The sequence below is a fragment of the Exophiala bonariae genome (genome assembly GCF_035927105.1).
Source record: "Exophiala bonariae strain CCFEE 5792 chromosome Unknown scaffold_7, whole genome shotgun sequence".
In the NCBI taxonomy this organism is placed as follows: Eukaryota; Fungi; Ascomycota; class Eurotiomycetes; order Chaetothyriales; family Herpotrichiellaceae; genus Exophiala; species Exophiala bonariae.
Genome location: NW_027042482.1, coordinates 433,898 through 454,630, shown reverse-complemented (window position 1 = coordinate 454,630; position 20,733 = coordinate 433,898). Strand labels below are relative to the sequence as shown.

Sequence of the window (20,733 nt, the reverse complement as noted above, 5' to 3'; positions counted from 1 at the left end):
CCTGCCAAGCATCTGATCCCAACACGGAAGTTTTGATACTGGCATTTGCTTCACTGAGGTGGGTGGCAGCAAGGTTCTGTCTCAGCCTTCCCCAAGGCCAAAGTCTCTCTTCTTTCCCAAAGTTCAGATCATCAACATTGGATATCAATCGACTTTTTCCGCCCTTGGTCATGACTAACCTTACTCCTGGCCAGTATGTTATATGCGCAACGCTTAGGGGCTGGCACAGCAACATCAACAGCCACTGCGCCCGTATGCATTCAAGTTGTGCAAGAGCCTAGTATTCTGAGCATAAGTGTTGAAACCCCGCCACGTGGATGAATGTGGGTGAACGTGGACTCACAGATACCTAATCACGGTTCTCCCAGCCACGAATGGGAAAGCACTTCTTGGTACCACAAGCAGATCCCTGTCTAGTATCACCTGAGCCCACGAAACATGGGTTATGGACACCCCACGAGCCAACCGTCGGGCTTGTACACCCATTACTTCACTTGTACCAGACACACTACCGCGGTGCTTGACGCGCCTTACCATCCTCAATCTGAGACCTTCAGGGTAGTCTCCATACGGTTTCTAGATCTTGATCGGCGTCTCGCCTGTCAGAAGAATCGATCTGTGTTGCTGATCTTCGGGTATGGATCACAACCCTTTTTGGCCTCCAAAGTCCCAACCGTGAAAAGCGAAAATCTACCTCATGTTGCTAGTCTCAGATTTACCAGCGACTGCAGGCTTTCAAATCGCGAATCGGAGCTAAAGCCGATCGTGCCTACTTAGTATAAATGCTTTATGGGAACCTCTACGTGGGACACTTTCCGGGGCTATGTTGTTGCACAGCTTTAAGACAGTGCTGTGCGTTCTCGAGCGTCCTCGGCCCTTAGTCTTGTACATCTTCGAAGTTGGCTGACTTAGTATAGGAATTTGATTAGCCAGTAGCAATTTCTGCATTCAGAGGATTGATGCTCATCTGCGCCCTGAACCATTACCCATCCAAACACGGTTTTCAAGGCGTCAGATGCTGCCTAAATCTCCCAGAGAGTGTGGAGCCATACAAGAGTCAATTGAGCCTTGAATGTTAGGCTGTTCTGATGACTGAGCCGGTTGGACGTTTCTGAGTCGGGCCAAAGACATCTGATTGCTCTTGCTGAAGAATTATGGCTCGTATAGTGCCTCGCCATTGAGGCTTTAAATGGTACGTCCATAGAGACCAAGTGGGTTCAGTGCAAGTGGGCAGCTCGCAGTTGGACATATTAGGCTGCAGTGTTATCCCGAGGGACGGCCATAGGCGCTCATTTGCGTGTTATCTCGGCAGCCCTGTTCTGGCTGTTGATGCCTGCAAGAATATACTGATTATTTGGCTCAGAGCTGATGCACATAACCCTGCAAGGATGAGATCAACGCCTGAAGATGTGCTCATGGTTTGCGAACGATTGATTTGATGAATGAGCTAATTGCTCTGCTATTGGCATAGAGGTTCGTCCTTATCATATCGTCATGCACCTTCCAAGGAGCCAGAAATCAAAGTGATGATCGACAAAACAGCTGCATGAGAAGTATCAACGAAGACTCTGGTGGCTTTCTCATATTTCACGCTGAATGCTGGAGTCATGCCGTGATCATACATATTTCGGACCAGCAATGTTGGGATTGGGCACACAAAACAAGCCACAGGAGACGCCCATTGTTACCCAGGTACCTACAGTGGTTACTTCCACTTTTCTTGTGCAAGTTCGTATTCGCAATCGAACGAACAGAAAGGGGTTCATGACAGCGCAAAGGACCTCGAAAGGCTATTTTGGCCTGACTATCCTCGAACTCCGGTGAGGCATGTCCTCTTCAGCACGACTTTCTGAGACACAACACGAAGCCTTTTGGCATGGTAAATCGTATACCAACCTCGATATGACATCCTTCATATGCGGTGATCATCTTCAGACACACCCCTGGGCTTTTGCTGGATTTCATTGAAGGACTACCGCAATTCTGTGCGCTCTTCCGCATTGATACAAGTCACCGCTTCCTTCCACGCCCAGTCAACCTAGCACCGTCTTCGACGTCTTCGCTCCAATTCTTCGCCAACCGTGACCTCATGCATTCTCCCCAATGCTAATATTGCGAAGTTCCTCAGCCCCAAGCAAAACCATAGACCTTGACTTCCTCGAAGGAAAAGTCAAATATGTTGTCGGGACTTCCTGATGAAGCCTTTTTACAAAGATGATCCCTTGAGTCACCGCCGCCTGACTACGCTCTGAACCTTGAGCCGCTGCAGCCTTACACTCGCGTTCCTTCTTCTCTTACCTCGTCATCGCAATATCCTCACGCTACGTCTACGCAGGAATCAAACCCCATGCCAAGACACACCTCTTTTGCATCATGACATCGCTTAATACGGGAAGATCCACGACTGTAACTGAGCCACATGTGCGCGATGGGTGACATGACATTTATGACTGCAAACAATGAATGGTTTGCAGCCTCCTGGCACCAGAATGGCAAACTCCAAACGTGTTCTAATCGAAAGCATACAAAGCATCGGTCTACCCAAGTCAAAGAGATGCTTCGAGTGACCTGCTCCTGCCGTTTTCTAAATATGCCCAGCCACATTCTAGCAATACACTTTCCACCACCTCAATGGACAGGATAAAGGACAAATCTGTTCCCATGTCAATCTGCAACAAACTGAGCGAAGACCAATCCGATCGCATCCAGACATCTCATTGCCAATTCCCTAGTAGCTGACCGAGACAGAGGCACATCGCGTAAAGACTTTTTCCCAAACGCAGCCTTCCATTCCCCTGCGTCGTCAACCAGGACTAGGAGGCTGGTTGTCAAGCGCAACCAACTAGTGGAACATCATGAAGGTTGGGTGATCATGTTGCTTGCTTCCATAATGATTGAAAGGGGAAAGCCACCGGAGGATGCTCCAAGAAGAGACAGTCAGGAGTGAGGAGACTTCAACTCGTTCGGGACATATATATGTACCTTACGCAGCCATGAAACCCGATGTGTTCCCAGATTGAAAATCGAGTTCCATACTAACTAACTACCTCCCTTAACTAGATGCCCAAGTACCGCACCGCTCCCAGTTTTGATCCTGAACGCCACAAAATCTGCCGTCGCTGTCGCCAACGCCGTCGCCGCCAATGACATGATCGCACGAAGCATTTCTCCACGACTCCTCGATCCCAGTACCGATAGGTAGATAGGTAGGCAAGTAGGTCAGTCGTCCACCACTCCGCCCGCCCGCTCGGACGTATTGTTTCTGTTTTTCGGCTTTGTTTGTGATGGTTATAATAGTCTCTTGTTCTTCTTGTTATTTGTCAGGCAAGGTTCACCTAGTACGCATTTTGTAGATTTTAAGGAGATGAGAACAGGAAGACAAGGGGGGAGTGCTTGACGTGTGTATGAGTCTTGTCATTATGAAGGTAAGAATGCTCTGTTGATACATATTAAGCCTGACGTGGAGGCGAGGTTGCTTGATAAAGCATGCTGCATGCTATGTACGTGACAAGTCTTTCATCGTCAATGCGTTCGCTGTGGACATCAAAATGCAAAAAAGTCATCTCTAAGCATCCATCCACCCCAAAAAAAGGCGATGGATCTCTAGAATCTATCTTAGACGGCAACGGGCAGGATCTGGACCCTTGAGCATGAGCTCGGGATGGGTCCATAAGGAGAGCCGTTTTCGTTGAACAGCTGTGGTACACCGTGCCACCAGTCACATGCTGTACACTCGTTAGTCGGAAATGGACCTTGATAGCATGAATTTGGGGGTTGGAGGTACGTACCTAGCCATCCAGCGTTGGTATAATTATACTGGAGGCCTGTCGAGTTGAAGAAGAACCCCTCTGTAGGCTCATCTGCTATGCTGATGGTGGCGGGGTTGAATTCTGGAGGGATGAATTAGCCATGGTGCGTAACGTGTATCAAAGCACGATTGAGACTCACGTTGATAGGGACCGTATCCAATACCTAGCGGCCAGGGACCGATCTGGTTGTTCTCGTAGGTGAAGAACTGCTGGGTGCCGTTGAGATAGCCCTCCCAGGCAATGGACTTGTTGGAGGAAAGGCCGACGTCACCGAGGCCGGCACCGGTATGGTACGAGTAAAGCCACAGATTGGTTTTGTTAGAGCCTGTGTCCTTGTGGTCACCATTCACGACCTTTGTGTGTAGGTAATATCGTGCTGGTGGAGTGACTGTCTGGCGTGCTTCGAGGAGCGGTAAGCTGTTGACCGCTGTGCTGAGGCATAGCACGGCGGTGGATAGAAGTATTGAGAGTTGCATGGTGGTTGATGTGGGAGCACTGGAATAGCTGGTTTTTGTCGAAGTTTGTTATGTCACTGTGGATATCTGTCTACAGGTGGCTCAACGACGGTATGGTATGGTGGGCAGGAAGACAAGAGAGGATGTTTTCTAGGGAATCACAGAGAGCAGGAATGATGGGAGTTTGTATCTCTTTTATCGGAAGTGAGGCAATTGTGTGTAGTGTGCCGAGGGCGGTCAGCTCCTTCTTATTTCTACAAGAAACTCACGACTGTGACTAGTAGTACTGGCAGCTCGACGGCGGGTACCTGAGCGACAGCTTCTTAGTCAAGAAAGGACTATCATGTGCCAGAAACCGAGGGACATTTGGTACGGGAAGACATGATGGTACTCCATATTGCTACAAAAAGATGAGGGGTGGCGAGGGCTAAAAGTGGATGTTCAAGTGACAAAGTGGATAGAGGCGATGCCATTCAAGACCGCGGCCTGGACAATTGATCGCAGAGTGGAAGAGCACAGACCCCAATCGCCTGGATGGCTGCATTCCTCTCCACCACTAAGATGCTGATCTTCAAGACACGATTAACTCTCATTCGTGTAGCTGCAGCTCTCACTCACCACCTTCACGTCTCGGTACCTGACGAGCAGCTTGGAAAAGGTTTGGATCAGAACAGCCCGAGCTTGAGAGTTTTGCCGATGGCGAGGTGAAGCTCATGATTTTTGTTGTCCGTGTTTCTGGTGATTTCTTTCGCTTGCCACTGAGAGAGACATTTTATTCATTACATCGTCTGCGGAGTACGAAGTACTTAGTACGATCCCTGGAGCTCTTTAGCTGATATTGTGGATGTAGAGCAAAGCCTCCTTGGCCCCCAGCTGCGTCATGATCAACTCCACCTTCGGCTAGGGTCTTCGGTATGATCGCGAGTCAATTCATGACGAGCATAACAATAATCATCATACGAGGTACAATGGAGCCTTGAAGCTTGGAAGTGTGGGGAAGTTGTTGGCCTTTGCGTTGAGTAGACCAAACTCTGCTCATCAACACTAGAGATCGGTAAACTCAAGGCCCTCCCAGTACTGCGGCAGGTGTTTTGAGTAGAACGTCGCATCGTGGATTGACTACGACTAGTCTAAAGTTCAGGTGTCTGATACTACGGTACAAGTTAGCTCACCGTGTGATACTAGTATCTGGGAATTATGTTCCGTGTCTAATTTTGGATGGCTTCGGCGTGCAGAAAACCACGTAACACTTGGTGGTCTCTGTCATCCTTGTGTTATCTACTTTCTGTCTACACCCACTGAGTAGCCGAGTGATTTAACCAACCCATACACACATCCCATCATGCTCTATCCTCCTTGTCGAAGATGTGGTTCCAGAACCCTCGGAAGTGATGGTCCTTGCCCGCGTCGGAGATCTCTTCAACCTCTTTGGGCGTCAATTTGAAGGTGAACACCCGGAGATAATCGCTTAATCTCTGCTCTTTGGAGCTGGTGGTGACTGCCACAATGTCCTGATCAATGACCCATCTCAATAGGATCTCACCGGGACTGACGGCATATTTCTTGGCCAGAGATGCCAACAATGGGTCGAGAGGTCCGCCGCTGGCTTTGGTGATGGGAAGGAGAGGACCGTACGCAGCAATCTTGATATCCTTGTTTTTGTGATATGCCACCAGGTCTCCATGCTGTAGGTAAGGGTGGAATTCAATCTGATTGATGGCTGGACGGACTTTGGCCGTCTTCAAGATGGCATCGAGATGTGGCTTGAGGAAGTTGCTCACCCCGATACTCTTCGCTTTCCCACTGGCAGCAACCTCTTCCATCTGGGCCCATTTCTGCTGAAGCGCGGTCTCGTCACCTTTGGCGAAGAATGGCGCGTGGATAAGATACAGATCGACATGATCTAATCCAAGCTTTTTCAAACTGGTGTCAATGGCCCCAGGGATATCTTGAATATTGGTAATCACTTTGGTGGTAACGAAAAGCTTGTCACGAGACACGCCGCTTTGTTTAATGGCATCGCCCAGTTCCTCTTCGGTGTTGTAGACTTCGGCGCCGTCCAAGTGGGTATATCCGGTTTTGATTGCGAGTTTTGCAGCGTCGATCAGTTTCTGGTCTTTTGGGGAATTGCCGTCTGTCTTGAACCACGCCGTGCCGGTACCATAGCCGATCTACTCAATGAGTCAATATGATGGTTCTCTGCCAAGTTGTAGACATGTGGGTGTTTACTAACAAGTGGTATTTTGTTGCCATCGGGGAGTGTCAAGTCCGGAATGTTGATGTCCAATTTGGCCATGTTTGAAGCGAGGCTAGATATGAGTGATTCGGCAACGGGTCTAAATGTAGAGCAGAAAGATTAATGGAGAAATTGATAGCAATTCAGGATCGTCGCTTGATTTACAGATCGAAGCGCACGAGGTGTAGCTTGTGTGTGATTAGTCAAATAGTCAAATATGTTCCGATGGTCGGAACTCCAATTGATACCAAAGAATGCCACTGGGAAGGTGACGAGGCAGCATGAACACCATGACCATCACCACTGTCAGTGCCAGTGCCAGTGTGCGGACCGATGATGGTGGGGTAGTCAGAAGTGTCCTCGCGAATCTCCGCTACATGAGGCAATGACGTGCGACTGCCTCTCGATTGCATTCGTCACGGAAACATGCGTGAGCCTCAACAGCTCACAAGCAGGAATGATGTTTGCAAATGAACGAGAGCTCCGACATCTTGCAAACCCAGGTCTCTGGCAATAGTAGCACGCATGTGCTAACATGGACGCTCGAGACCCATGACAACCAAGGAAGACTTAGAAAGCCTCGTGCATGAGCCCTGAACTTGGCATGCTCTTTGCCGACTGGGTTAGACCTGCCGGGTGCCAGATTCCCATCATGAGGTTCATGGCCATGTCCATTGTAACAAGATTCATTTGCAGCAAACCATGTCGAGGGTCGATTTCAACAACAATTGTTCCTGCCTTGTCCACTTTTGACAGCATCATTCATGGTCAGGTTGACAGTCTTCGGCGCCTTGCCTTCTTCCCTCCCTGTAGTTCCATAACCTTTGACGCCACTTCTTCGATCGTTCAAGTCGTATTTGCCCGCCTCGATGTTCTGGTATATTCTCTCGGCGACTTCCAAAAAGGCCCGCTCGACTCCTTCGCCGCTTTTGGCACTGGTTTCCACGTACTGCACAATGTTTTCTCTCCTGCACCAGTCCTCGGCTTCTTCTCGTGTCACAGCGCGTTTACTACCTCCTTCGACATCTGTACTTTGCGCCGCCAGGTCGGATTTATTACCCACCAGGATCACCACAATGCCCTCCTCGGCAATTTGCCTTAGGTCATTCAACCATGAAGTAACAGATTCGAAGCTGCTTCTTCGTGTGATGTCAAAGACCAAGAGAGCTCCCGAGGCGCCTCTGAAGTAGCTCCTTGTAATGCTTTTGTATGTTTCCTGTCCCGCAGTATCCCATAACGATAGCTTCATCTTTTTCTGTTCGCCATTGGCGGCATTGTTGGAACGGCCATTCGGCGACCCAATTCCCAGTGAAGTATTTGCAGGAGGACCGACGGGGACTATTCTGGAACCGAACTCTACTCCGATTGTAACATCATGAGAGGCAGAGAATCGGCCCTCGCAAAGCCGAACCGTCAAACTTGATTTGCCAGTAGCTGGAGCAAAGTTAACTACCTCGCACCTTCAAGGAAACAGTAGCATGAGAACTAACCCGAGTCGCCGATGCACACCAGTTTTGCTATATAATTCCAAGGTAGAGTCGGCACGGGAGTGAGCGTTGGCATGAGAGAGATGGAGGAAGGGTATGTATCTCAAGATTCACCAACCGACGATGGGTAGGTATAAGCAGTGGTTAGTAGGGTGGAAGATGGAAGCGTCTAAGATCAATCTTCAAAAGGTTGGTGTTTCAAGGAAGTTCGTTCGTTGATGATGGGTGGCAATAGGGTGAAATGCGATGATGCTGGCTTGAAACGAGAAGGATGACCCAGACCCGTGAACGCGTTGGGATTCCTCGTGTCATAGTGCAGAACCCGGAACAGCAGTGCCAGCGGCTTTGGTCTGAGGCTCCATAATTAAATCAACACAACCACTTGAAACTTGAGGCTGAGCTTGAAAGTCAAAACCAGTCACGGGTGTCAACTGTTGCGTGGAAGCCTGGGGACCATGGGGAGACTTGGGGTGGCTGTGGACGTTCGATAGGTGGCCAAACCATGGGAATTAAGCATCGTTAGTGCCTAGAGAACAGATAGCGAGGTAGCTCTCAGGCACTGAAGCCCCCCCAACTTATCCGTATGAGTGCCAGCCTCAGGCACCCGCGCTCCCCACCTTCAAGGTCCCATATGTCATGAATGGCAGCCTTGACCGCCGCATGCAGCAACGCATCCTGACGCCCTCAAGTTTCAGTTTCCCTTCGCCAGTCTTCTCTCCAACTCCGAGTCACCGACCAAGTCATCACTGCTACCACCGTGAGTGACCGATAACATCTCTGACCTTCTGACTCTACCCACTACCAACGCATTCGTCTTGTCCTACCGGGTCTCTATTCTTTGATTTCACCCTCTTCTCGCGCTCTCATCGATCCACTTCGCCTTCTTGTTGCCCGTCTATCTTCATTTAACGGTCACGTCTAGCTACTCAACCCCGCCTCGGGCTTATCACGCTACCTACCACCTCAACTGATAGCTCGTGTGGTCACTGCCGGCGGGCAGTATGTTCTCAGAATGTAGTCTTGCCCTAACCATATCATTTATTCTTATCAAGACGACTGACATTGAAATAGACGCCTCACGATTCCTCGCCCAATCCCAATCCCGAATCAGTTTTGCTCCTGCTGATGAACGTCGAGCTGGTGATGGTCGCGGTCGACGGCAGAACCAGAATGGCAGATCCGCCACTGCTTCGAGGACATTGAACCCTCGTATACCAAATCCCTACCAACCCACATCATCACAGCTATCAACCCTACCTTTTGCGTCGAGATTAAACCCGCAACAGGCCCCGTTATTCTACAGTGCAACCGACGAGTTTCGAGAAGAGAACGACGAGGAAGAACACGAACGTGAGATTGCCGATTATTACGCCCTTCAAAGGTCCCGAAGACAATTGGGCGCTAGTGACCTCAAGGAATCGTCTGACGCGGGCAATGGGAGCGGCTCGAGTATCATCAACGGCGCTAGTAGCCACGAAGAACTTCCACGCGATACATCCTTCAGGCGGCCCGGCGGCATTAAAAGCTCATGGCATGGTGGTGGGACAAGCCAAAGGAGAAGGTCCCCCAATTTGGACGATCTTGCCGAGTCAACCGAATCACATCGTGAACTATCCAGCCCAACTTCTTCTAGAGGGCGTATGGTCGATGTTGGGTTAGAAGACACTCTTAGGAGTGAGTATGACGATGAGCCTCCGGAAGACCTGATGGAGAACCCACCATCTGTCCAACATCTGCGTAAAGGCGATAACATTGCTCCGGGGAACTTTGATTCGGACGATTCCGACTCAGAGATAGATCGTCAACGACTGCTGGGACGGGTACCTGGGGGTTATGCTGAAGAAGACGAAACTATTCCTGAAGGGACACCTCAGACTCCAGGTCAGCAGCCTCAGCACGACTCATTCTGGGGGCAAATATACCTGCTCGCATTTGCCGCCATGTGTACGACGTGGTTCATGGTGTTTCTTCAAACCCAATCCCCGAAAAAGAATGCCCCTCTCGGCGATACCATATATACGACTTTGCATGGATCTTTCTACTTATTAGCGACTTATACCCTTGTAGCGACTTTTGTTTCATTGTTCTGGTTGGCGGCACTTCGATCATATGTCCGATACCTGGTCTATGCAGTCGTTGTGACCGTCCCCGTCATCCTGTACTCATTTTCGCTTTATCCATTGATTTCGAGCTACAAAGGCGCGAATCATGGTTCGGGGATCCAGGATACAATCATGAGGTGGAGTTCACTTGTGCCCGCTGTCATGGCGACCCTTTGGATTCTCGCGGTGATACGCGGAAGATTGGCGATGCAGAAAGCCATCTCTATCCTCGAATTTGCGATTAGAATCCTGGCCGCCAATCCAGCTTTGGTTTTGGTGGGCTTTGCCATTCTGGGATTTATCATCACCTTCACTTGGATCTGGCTATCCATGTTCACCCGAGTCTTCCTTGCTGGACATGCCAGTACCTTATCAGGGATCGGTCGGTTTGTGATTGATACTTCGACTTGGTGGCTAGGCGTGTATTTTGTCCTGATTTATCTATGGACGATTGCAATCGCGTTTGGCTTTCAACGAACCGTCACGTCTGCGACAGTTTCTCAATGGTACTTTCACCGACTTGCGGTCCCAGCTCCAACATCACAAGCCATTGTGAAAGCAGCACTTTTCCATTCTGCAACCACACTATTCGGGACCATCGCACTCTCTACAGCGTTGAGCCTCTTGGTCAGATTACCGCTACTGGTTCTCCCCCGCCGAATGACAGTGCTCCTCGGAGTGGCAATGTACTCATTCATTCCCAGTCCGATTGCCGTTCTGATCAATCCTCTCGCATTGACATATGCGGCCATTCATTCGCAGCCTCTAAGAGTTAGTGCGAGAGGACTCACACAGATGCACTATCTAGCACCTGGTGATGCTACAACATCTCTGCATCCCAACACCTTCACTCCACGTTCAGGACGTGATGGATGGACTCGAGATACCAGCCCGCTCCTTCCGTATCGACTTTCCAAATTGATCCTCCATGCAACCCGATTTATCATGTCGCTTGCACTTGGATTTGGAGGCTGGGTATCAACAGCCCGATCATTGAAGGTGGAAGGGAATGCAGGGGTTCGTGGAAGTCTCTATGCATACATTGTTGGGCTGATTGCGGGAGCCATTGGGTGGGGCATTTTGGGAGCGATGGAAGGGGTGCTCGCATGCATAGTGGATGCGGTGGTTATCTGCTGGGGAAGTGAAGTTGGAAGCAGTGGACAGGGAGAAGTCAGGTACTGTCGAGAAGCAGGACATTTATTTGGGCAAACCGACGACACAGCCGGAGGACGTGTCAGTCTTGCTTGACGTAGAGTAGCAATTCTAGCTGTCCAGTACCAAGTGCCCAGCTCGCCAGATGTCTGCTCATGGCATTGCTACCTAGTCAATAGGCGACTATCAGGATTCCCACCACTGCCAGTGACTGTCAGATGACATTGCCAGATTGACTGGTGACGGGCAGGACTAAGGATTTAGTACACACGTACTCTGGAGACGCAACCGGTAGAGATTCCTATCAAGGTCCGGGAGCAAATCATCATCATAATGCAGATGCAAAGGGGGACTTTCACGTGCTATGTGGGCCTGAGGCCTCCTATTTTTGGAGAGTTTAGAGGTGGTTTAGGCGTGAGTGCTCCGTCGTATGGAGTGCATCAACTACCTAGGTAGTACTTCCCAGGTGAATAACGGTTCCTCGTTACCCCTTTCGTCCAACAGTCACGCCAAGGTGGTCTCTCGACACGTCTCCTCTTAACAACGACCTGCATCCTACGCAAGTTCCATTCTCAATTAATTCAACCTCCCATCACCCTTTGACCTTTTCTCCCTCAGGACCTTTGGGTCATTTGATGTCGTTTCTTTTAGCCTCTTATTCTTCTTTCTCTCCTTTCGTGTCGCCAATGGCCACAAACTAGACTTTTCCTTACACCTTCTCCGCTTCAACTTTCCCATACAGCCACGCCCCCCTCCTGGCCTGAGACAATCCTCCGCCCCCAAAAATAGTTTCTCGGACAACTTTTTTCTGTCCTTGAGACTCCTAGTTCTTTTGTTCTACGGTCCACCCAAGACCAAGACCATCTTCCGTCCATCCTAATATTCCATCATGGCCACCACTAATGGTGGTTATGCCACCGGCGCGGGCAAAGACGAAGCTGAACTGCGCCGAAGAAATGTCACCAGTTACGAAACCGCCAATGGACAACACGTATACAAAGTCGAGGCTGAAGACAAGAAAAAGCTTCAAAAGGTTGGCTCTCGGATTCTACACAAGGACTCGATTCTAACAAGATGCTCAGCCCCAACCCGGTGTACTCGCCATTCTTGATGAATGGGAGTTTGTCATCGCACCTGTTATCTTCACACTCCTAGCCTTGTTTACCAGGCTATACAAGATTGGACTTTCTCCTATTGTGACGTGGGATGAAGCTCAGTACGTGCGGCACCCTTTTCGTCTCTTTTAGTCGCTGACGACTCCTTTAGTTTTGGAAAGTTCGGCTCCCACTACCTCAAGCGAGAGTTCTATTTCGATGTCCATCCTCCCCTGGGCAAGATGCTGGTTGGCTTGTCTGGCTACCTTGCCGGCTACAACGGCTCCTTCGAATTCAAGTCCGGCGAGACATACCCTCCTGAGCTCAACTACACCTTCATGCGTATCTTCAATGCACTTTTTGGCGTCGTAACAGTGCCCCTGGCATACTTCACAGCAAGACAATTGAACTTCAGCCGCGCGACTGTCTGGCTGGTCACCCTCATGGTGCTTTGCGAGAACTCTTACGCCACCATTTCTCGTTTTATCCTCCTCGATTCCATGCTCCTCTGCTTCACCTTCACGACCGTGGCCTGCTGGGCAAAATTCCACCGACTGCAAAATCAGAGCTTCTCTGTTGAGTGGTTCGTGTGGCTTATTCTTTCCGGCTTAAGCATCGGGTGTGTCTGCAGCGTCAAGTGGGTGGGTTTCTTCGTGACCGCCTTGTTTGGACTCTACACGGTGGAAGATCTATGGAACAAATTTGGGGATCTCAAAATGCCCAAGGTTGAATTGGCTAGTCATGTGGGCTTTCGAGTGATCGGTCTCATTATCGTTCCAGCCATCGTTTACATGTTCTCCTTTTACATTCATTTCTTGATCTTGGAAAATTCCGGGCCAGGCGATGCTCAGATGTCATCGTTGTTCCAGGCGAACCTTCGTGGCACTGAGGTCGGCAAGGATTCCCCTCTCGAGCTCGCTTTGGGATCCAAAGTCACCATCAAGAACATGGGATATGGTGGTGGGCTACTCCACTCTCATTTGCAAACTTATCCTGAAGGCAGTGGTCAACAACAAGTCACTTGCTATCACCACAAAGATGCCAACAACGACTGGTTCTTTTATCCCAATCGGAGTCAACCTCTTTATGATCCAGAAGAACCTCTCAGCTTTGTTGCTGACAAGCAAGTCATTCGCCTGATCCACGCTCAAACCGGCCGCAATCTGCACTCTCACAGCGTTGCGGCCCCCGTGACGAAAGCTGATTTCGAGGTCTCTTGCTATGGAAATACCACAGTGGGTGATGAAAAGGATCACTGGCAGATCGAGGTCGTCAGCGATGCTGCTTCCTCAGATCGATCACGCATTCGGACTTTAACCACATCTTTCAGATTGAAACATGTCGATCTTGGCTGCTATCTTCGTGCAGGGACAGTGAATCTTCCTCAGTGGGGTTTCAAGCAAATCGAGACGACATGTGTCAAAAAACCAAGTTCTCGCGATGTTTATACGCATTGGAATGTCGAGTCTCACATCAATGAGCGATGTAAGTATATTCGCCAAAAATTACTGCGAAATGGACGACTAATTTAATTGTAGTGCCACCTGGTGAGGCCAAGAATTACCGTTCACCTTTCTTCAAGGATTTTATCCATCTGAACGTTGCAATGATGACATCGAACAATGCCTTGGTGCCGGACCCGGATAAACAGGATGATCTGGCGTCTAAGTTCTGGCAATGGCCTATCCTCCACGTTGGTCTCCGCATGTGTTCGTGGGATGACAGTGTCACCAAGTATTTCCTGTTGGGCAATCCCCTTGTCTATTGGGGCTCGACTGCGTCCGTCCCAATTCTCGGACTAATCGTCCTCTGGCATTTGGTGCGGTGGCAACGAGGCTACAATGAGCTAAGCCAGAAGGACATCGACCAAATCCACTACGCTGGTCTTTACCCTGTGGTTGGTTGGGTGTTTCACTACCTGCCTTTCCTGATTATGGGACGTGTCACCTATGTGCATCACTATTACCCAGCACTGTACTTTGCAATTTTGGTGGCAGGGTTTTGTGTCGACTGGACAACACAAAGACTGAACAAGCAGATCCGATGGGGAGTGTATTCCGTACTATATGCCGCCACCATTGGACTGTTTGTCCTCTTCATCCCTGTTGTCTTTGGCATGCAAGGAAGCAACCGACAATACGCATATCTTCGGTGGTTCAGCCGATGGAGAATCTCAGATGCTTGAACATGTCACAAACAAAATGTCGGGATTTCTCGACCCGTCCACCCGATTGGTGAGAAGAGGAATTTATTTGCCTTCTTCTGGGTGATGGAATCATGGAGGAGTTAGAGTGGGATACGAAAAGAAATACAATTTCTTTGAATGTTTGTAAAACCAAAAATTACATGGGAACTCGAATGTTAGCAATGTTATCCGAGTCGATGCTTGGACGGCGGTGAATCATGATGGTTAATAGCAATGACGATGATTTACAGAGTACCTTGGGTGTTTTCTCACTCCTCGTGTCCTCAATTTGGACAGCCAAACTACCTGCGAGTAGGAAAGCTAGACGAGGCTGTGCCAAGACTCGACCAGATTATACTAGGCCAAAACAGGCATAGTTGATCTCCTTGCTAGTCGATCTTTCATGGCTTCTTACTGGCTGTTCCTCAACGCTGAACCTTGCGATCTCCAGCGGGGAGAAGTTCGCCTTCACCTTCAAGTTCACACTTTACGCCGCACGTCTGTCCTCCGTCATTCGTCTTTTCATTTCCTCAATTGCTATTACTCCTGACGACCGGAATCGTGTCTTTTCCCCTCTCTATTTCAGCCTCATGCTCAGCTTCCTAGAATGTACATAATTGTGTAGCTGAGCTCACTCTGTTCCTCTCATCCTTCTCGTTCCAACACCCCACCTCACCCAATCAACCATTAGCTCCATGGATCCCCAGAATCCCTCCTCGGCCGACCAAGCCGCCGACGACTACCCGGACGATTCTAATGTCGACGCAGGTGGTGATGGTAGAGTCGAGATGGACCAAGAAGAGATCGATGCCATAATACGAAACAAGAGAAAGGTCAGAGATCCAAAGGCCTGCTATGCCTGTCACCGCCGGAAAGTCAAATGTGACCGCAACTTGCCCTGTGATTCTTGTGTCAAACGAGACCACCCAGAACTCTGTTCCTACGAACGCCCAACAAAGAAACGGCGAATTGCCCTGACAGGCGCAGTCAATCAGACCGAGGCTACTGCATCCGAGAACAACGATCCTTCTCTCCAGACCGGACCTAATGTTTCTGTCCCTCGCGAACACTGGGAACGCATCAACAGAGAACTGCAGCATCTCCGCAACACTGCCAAAGTCTCACGCGGATCTCAGGAGCAGCCACATTTGGAAGCTGATTCGGAAGAAGGCGCCGTCAGCGGGCTACAAAGCCGGGATGAGACCGACCGGGAAGGAATTCATGCTCCCAGTAATCAGATGGGTCTCATCCACCTAGGCTCGAGATCCATTCTCGCATATATGATGGGTCTCGGAAGGTCAAAGACCACCCAGGACACCGCGCGCTCTCTCCTCGAGGAAAACATTTTGCCGAAACTCGGACTCGACAACGAGAGTGCCACTTACCCTTTTGTCGATCTGTGGAGTACAGAGTCCAGCATGCAAGATGTCAATGGTCTTTGCAAAGCTGTCCCTGATGATGACTTGTGTGATGAGTACGTTTGCCGCACCGTATCTGTAAATTCTACTGATCCATTCCAGGTTCTTCATTGCATATCGAGATGTAGCGTGTACCATTTATCCCGTCGTTCCCGACACAGAAAAGTTCAGAGAGACCTTGTTTCTTATGCTTTCAAATCGCTCCCGACATCTTCGTGATGGTCTTGAAATCGACCCTACCAAGCCCTACGGCGTGACTTTACCATGGCTCTCCCTAGTCTTCGCGGTGTTTGCTTCTGGCGCTCAATCATCCGATAGACCGGCCAAGGAGAGGGAGTTGACTTCACAAGTCTACAGTGAGTGATCGTGCTACTAACTTATTGGAACCCTCTAACATGTTTCAGTATGCTGTTCGTATCAGGCGTTGAGGATGTCGAACTTTCTAACACACCCATGCCTTGAGACAATAGAGGCATCACTAATCATCGGAAATGTGCTCTCATATAACATGAACCCTGGTGTTGCATACATATTCCTTGGCATGACCCTTCGCATGGCATTTTCCATTGGCCTTCAGATCAATTCAACCATTCATGGACCTAATGAGCAGTGGGTTCGACGTCGTGTTTGGTGGGCATTGGCCTGGCAAGATTCGCATTTTGCTGTGAGTTACGACAGGCCTACTTCCAGTGTATTGTGCATTCCCGAAATCCCGTATGGAAAGTTCAGTTCTCCAGGTGATCGGAGCTACGCCGAGAGCATGTTCGCCATCATCAGACTTACTCAAGAGATCATCCGTGAAAGACTTCTTCATCCCCGAGCATATATGACTTGGGACACCATTCGGCGGTATACTGACGAAATTGCTGCGATCTACGCAGAAGCAGCCATCCATTTACGAGAAAGAAGCCATTGTCATCAGATGACTCAACATCTTGAACGGTTGGCCCTGAAGCTCCACAGCTCGTATATCACGAGTGAATTATGTCGACCTGCACTAAAGGAAGCATCGTCATCGAGTACAGATGGACAACCGTCGTCGGGAACACCAGTTCAGTCCCCTTCTGGAAGTCGTCGGAAAGTGTCACAAGGCTCTGCTCAGTCACCCATATCTTCTTCTGATGTGGGTACTCGAGTACGATTCCGACGCGAATGCGTCAAGAATCTCGAGGGAACAGTCGCGGCATATGTGGAACTGCACTCTTTGAGTAAATTCGCGGCACGATCTTGGATAGGAATTCAACGTTCCATCTCTGCTGCATTTCTCTTAGGAACACTGCCTGAAACGAATCAAGAGCCCCGTATAATCACACTGCTCCGCAACCTTGAAAAGGTCATCGCCCAGCGTACAATGGAGGATCCAACCTTTGAAGGGACACAAGCTCAAGAAGCAATTGGATCCCCTGCACAACAGCGTCTACCCCAGCCCACTTTAGCAGAATCGCCACACTGGGCACGCAGTATGGCAAAGTCACTGAATGCACTGGGAAAATTGAACGCCGCATTGGTCGGCGGCCATGCTAGTGTTAAGGTTCCAGGCGGGTACAACAGCAATGCGAATGCGCAATCGGCAGGGCCCGGAGCAGGCGCAATCCCCAGCATCTTCACGAACGTCAGAACAAATCCAAGCGCGTCGCAAGGTTCTCAATCGCAATATACAGTGGTGCCCAATCTCAAACAAGAACCATATTCACCCGGCATGGGAAATGCAGCAGTCCTCAGCGCCAGTGTGGGACTTCCAGTGGCTGGTTTGGGCATGGGGCCGATCACGCCTGACAGCACCGGTTCTTCAAGCGACTGGAATTATGGCAATCTACACGAACGTGCAGCTGAATATGTGCAGGCACCGCTTTGGGGCGACAGTGGGCTTGGTGGATACATAAATTAGCAGGACCAAAGTGTGGGGAAGCGTGATGAACGAGTATATCGAATGTCGACCAACCCGCCAGCCCTGTATGGCCTTACGATCAACGATTAAGCGATTGATGTGGGTATATCTGTTCCTGCATATGACGATGCGAGGACCCGCTCTCGCTACGGGGAATGACGTCCTCTACTACCAGAGCCGAAGAATTCACAGACATGGACAATCAGGCGAGATTGAGAGCATGATTATCTCATTTAGGAAGTCTGGAAAACCGAGTGTGAGAACGAGCATGTATCTCCTCAGCTTGCAATGGCAGCTATCCTGGTTGCTCCTACATGCGATGATCAAAATCCTCCTTCTGAACTGTGTATACCCTCGGATGATCTATCCGCCACCTACCTAATAACGAAAGTATTTATGTCTTATGAAACACCTTATACGCTTGTTACTTCAGTTCATTACCTTACCGAAACAAATTCACCAACATGTCAACCCAGATGAATCTATGTTTTCTACCTCGCGATAAGACGGTGTTGCAAAATTTCTAGCGGAGTCCACGCACGAGAATATCTCATCATGAATAGATTGTGTCCTTCGTACCGTAACGTATCGTTCATATTCCCAAGCTTCGTGATTGATTAGATATTAAATTAAATATATGTATGGCGTGCCCGACTGTCAGCCGTGTCGTTGGATGATGGGAATCGTTCTTCGTGCTCAAATGTGGAGATGTTATAGGACGTCTGGTCGGCTGGGTCGTTCTTCGCCTGGATAGGAAAAGAAACTCTCACTCCCCTGTCTATGGGGCCCGGTTTCGCGTACAGTCGATCGGTATGAATGGATGTGGAGATGGAAGAGCCTAGTCTCTCAGTCATTCATTCCATGTCCCGAATTCGTCCTTTCGATCCACAGGAGAGGAGATAGTTTGACTTTCTTCGTCGACGATTTCGCTGCTCAATCAGTCGTTCCAGGCCTTGGAGTTTGATGTCTGCGATGAGAAAGAAAAGCTGCAGCTCTACAAGCCAAGCGTCTCCTTGACCCACGCGGCGGCGTCGTCGGAGTAGATGTCGAAGTAGTTGAGATGGTTGTCGACGACGAAAGGACCGGGCCCGGCAGCCGCGCAGACGGGGTCGCTGTCGACGCAGTAGCTGCGCAGGATGTCGGAGAACTCGTTCATGCGGGTCAGCGAGTCTGGAAACCGCGGGTTGTTGGCCGAGATGCCGGCGCCCGACAGGATGTTGTATGGCTGGTTCGCGACGTGGCGGTTGTCGCCGAAGATCAGGGCCGCGCCGACTGTTATGAGGAAGAAGGAATGTTAGCCACTGCCCTGCTGGAGGAGATAAACCTGATGAGGAAGAAAATGAAAGGGAGGGCCTTCGTGGATGGATGGATGGATGGATGGATGGATGGATGGATGGGTTTTATTGGAAAACAACTTACGTTTATTACCGGGGCTGGTGCTGCGATCCAAACCCACCGTGTCGCCGACCGTGCAGTACACCGTCTCATTGCCGAACCGTCCACCCCCGCCGCCGAGGATGTCGCCCGCAACGTTGGCGCCCTGCGAGTAGCCGCTGAGCACGAGGCGCGAGTCGGGACACCGATCTGCATACGCGGTCATCTGAGCCACCCCGTTCGTGTTGCCCTCGGTCACGGAGGCGCAGTAGTCGGCCTCCGGCGTGTTGTAGAATTGGATGTCCTCGTAGTCGCAGCTCGACAGGCCCGAGCAGATCGCGCCCGCGAGCTTGCCTTGTCTTCCTGGGTATTCCTCGTTCCACCCCTTTGCGAGGAAGATGTGCACGTCTGTGCATGGTGCGCCGATGGTTTGACGCTTGGATGACACCAGAGGAAGTGTTGTGCTGGGCGTTAGCAGTGTGGCCATGGCGAGGCAGAGGGCTGTGAGTTTGTTGGTCGCCATTATGGGTGATTGGTTGATCGGATTGGGTTTGGTGTTGAGGTTGTGTATGGATATATGAGATGTATTTATGTGGGTGTTCAATGTCCTTTTTCAGTAGCCGACAAGCTGCACGAGTCGGAGCATGGGCCTGTCCTTCTACTTGTACTCTCCATATCCATGAGCAAAACCTGCGAAGATAAGGTTTCCATCACGGTGGTGGCGGCATCGTCGTCTCATGACGTTCGAGCTGTCTTAGCCATGACCAAAGAAATTTTCATCTGAGAGCTAAAGTGGAGTGTGAAATGTGGAGGTTTTCGGTGTCTATCCGTGAGGAGTGGGTATCTTTCTCCCATATTGATAAAGAAATCGATAGGTGAATAGCCGATTATGTATTTGAGGTGGCGAGGCGAAGAACCGGTGTTCAACATTATCTCGACTATTCTTGGAGAAATGTGGGCTTGGTTCTAAGACATTGTCACTCTAGTACCTGCGTGACACTGCTCGATCGAAACAGGTTTACGGATGCCACATTCAATAACTTGCATAATGGCATCCTTTAGCTTCCGCGGTTGTGGTGCACGGAAGGATTCTTCATAAGTATCCACTTGAGCAAAGACATACTTCGTACGATATGGATAGTCGGCATTTGGATCCGGCCTTTATTCCAGGTCGGCAGCTATGAGCTCTCGATCTTGAATGGGGCCTCCACGGTTTTGCAATTGCTTTGGTATGCCAAACGCACGCCCCGATGTATGGAGGATCACATAGTCCTGGTCGGAGGGAAAAGGCTTACATGATTTTTCTCCTCGTGTCGAGAGCATAGGTAAGTCTCAATATTCGTACTTGAGCAACAAATGTTGCGAACCCACATGTGGTGGGGCTGAGGGGTTATTTATCTCAACCCTTACCAACCATCCTCATATCTAACCAAGGCTGATATTCTAGCGATCGGACCATGACCTGTTCTTTCCCGAAACCATTCTCTCCGCACTTTTTCGGACGATGATCTTGACTTTGATGGCGGCTTCATC

General features: G+C 49.9%; 7 protein-coding genes across 7 annotated transcripts; 3 read left to right on the top strand and 4 right to left on the bottom strand.

The window, feature by feature from the left end:
* Positions 1-3,615: 3,615 nt before the first annotated feature.
* On the bottom strand, positions 3,616-4,285 carry LTR84_012180 (uncharacterized protein; the record flags this gene model as incomplete). The annotated part of the gene is made up of 3 exons (XM_064855704.1): positions 3,616-3,725; positions 3,789-3,890; positions 3,949-4,285. The coding sequence occupies 3 exons, from the start codon at positions 4,283-4,285 to the stop codon at positions 3,616-3,618; spliced, it is 549 nt and encodes a 182-aa protein (XP_064708364.1).
* Positions 4,286-5,604: 1,319 nt separating this feature from the next.
* LTR84_012179 (uncharacterized protein) lies at positions 5,605-6,560 on the bottom strand (the record flags this gene model as incomplete). Its single annotated transcript, XM_064855703.1, has 2 exons — positions 5,605-6,435; positions 6,498-6,560. The coding sequence occupies 2 exons, from the start codon at positions 6,558-6,560 to the stop codon at positions 5,605-5,607; spliced, it is 894 nt and encodes a 297-aa protein (XP_064708363.1).
* A 658-nt stretch (positions 6,561-7,218) lies between these two features.
* Positions 7,219-8,063, bottom strand: LTR84_012178 (uncharacterized protein; the record flags this gene model as incomplete). Its single annotated transcript, XM_064855702.1, has 2 exons — positions 7,219-7,934; positions 7,991-8,063. 2 exons carry the CDS (start codon positions 8,061-8,063, stop codon positions 7,219-7,221), a joined length of 789 nt encoding a protein of 262 aa, XP_064708362.1.
* Positions 8,064-8,988: 925 nt separating this feature from the next.
* LTR84_012177 (uncharacterized protein) lies at positions 8,989-11,337 on the top strand (the record flags this gene model as incomplete). The annotated part of the gene is made up of 2 exons (XM_064855701.1): positions 8,989-9,001; positions 9,059-11,337. The coding sequence occupies 2 exons, from the start codon at positions 8,989-8,991 to the stop codon at positions 11,335-11,337; spliced, it is 2,292 nt and encodes a 763-aa protein (XP_064708361.1).
* A 793-nt stretch (positions 11,338-12,130) lies between these two features.
* LTR84_012176 (uncharacterized protein) lies at positions 12,131-14,520 on the top strand (the record flags this gene model as incomplete). The annotated part of the gene is made up of 4 exons (XM_064855700.1): positions 12,131-12,274; positions 12,324-12,457; positions 12,508-13,820; positions 13,874-14,520. 4 exons carry the CDS (start codon positions 12,131-12,133, stop codon positions 14,518-14,520), a joined length of 2,238 nt encoding a protein of 745 aa, XP_064708360.1.
* Positions 14,521-15,215: 695 nt separating this feature from the next.
* On the top strand, positions 15,216-17,826 carry LTR84_012175 (uncharacterized protein; the record flags this gene model as incomplete). The annotated part of the gene is made up of 3 exons (XM_064855699.1): positions 15,216-15,994; positions 16,041-16,294; positions 16,343-17,826. The coding sequence occupies 3 exons, from the start codon at positions 15,216-15,218 to the stop codon at positions 17,824-17,826; spliced, it is 2,517 nt and encodes an 838-aa protein (XP_064708359.1).
* Positions 17,827-18,820: 994 nt separating this feature from the next.
* Positions 18,821-19,723, bottom strand: LTR84_012174 (uncharacterized protein; the record flags this gene model as incomplete). Its single annotated transcript, XM_064855698.1, has 2 exons — positions 18,821-19,098; positions 19,246-19,723. The coding sequence occupies 2 exons, from the start codon at positions 19,721-19,723 to the stop codon at positions 18,821-18,823; spliced, it is 756 nt and encodes a 251-aa protein (XP_064708358.1).
* Between the last annotated feature and the right edge of the window lie 1,010 nt (positions 19,724-20,733).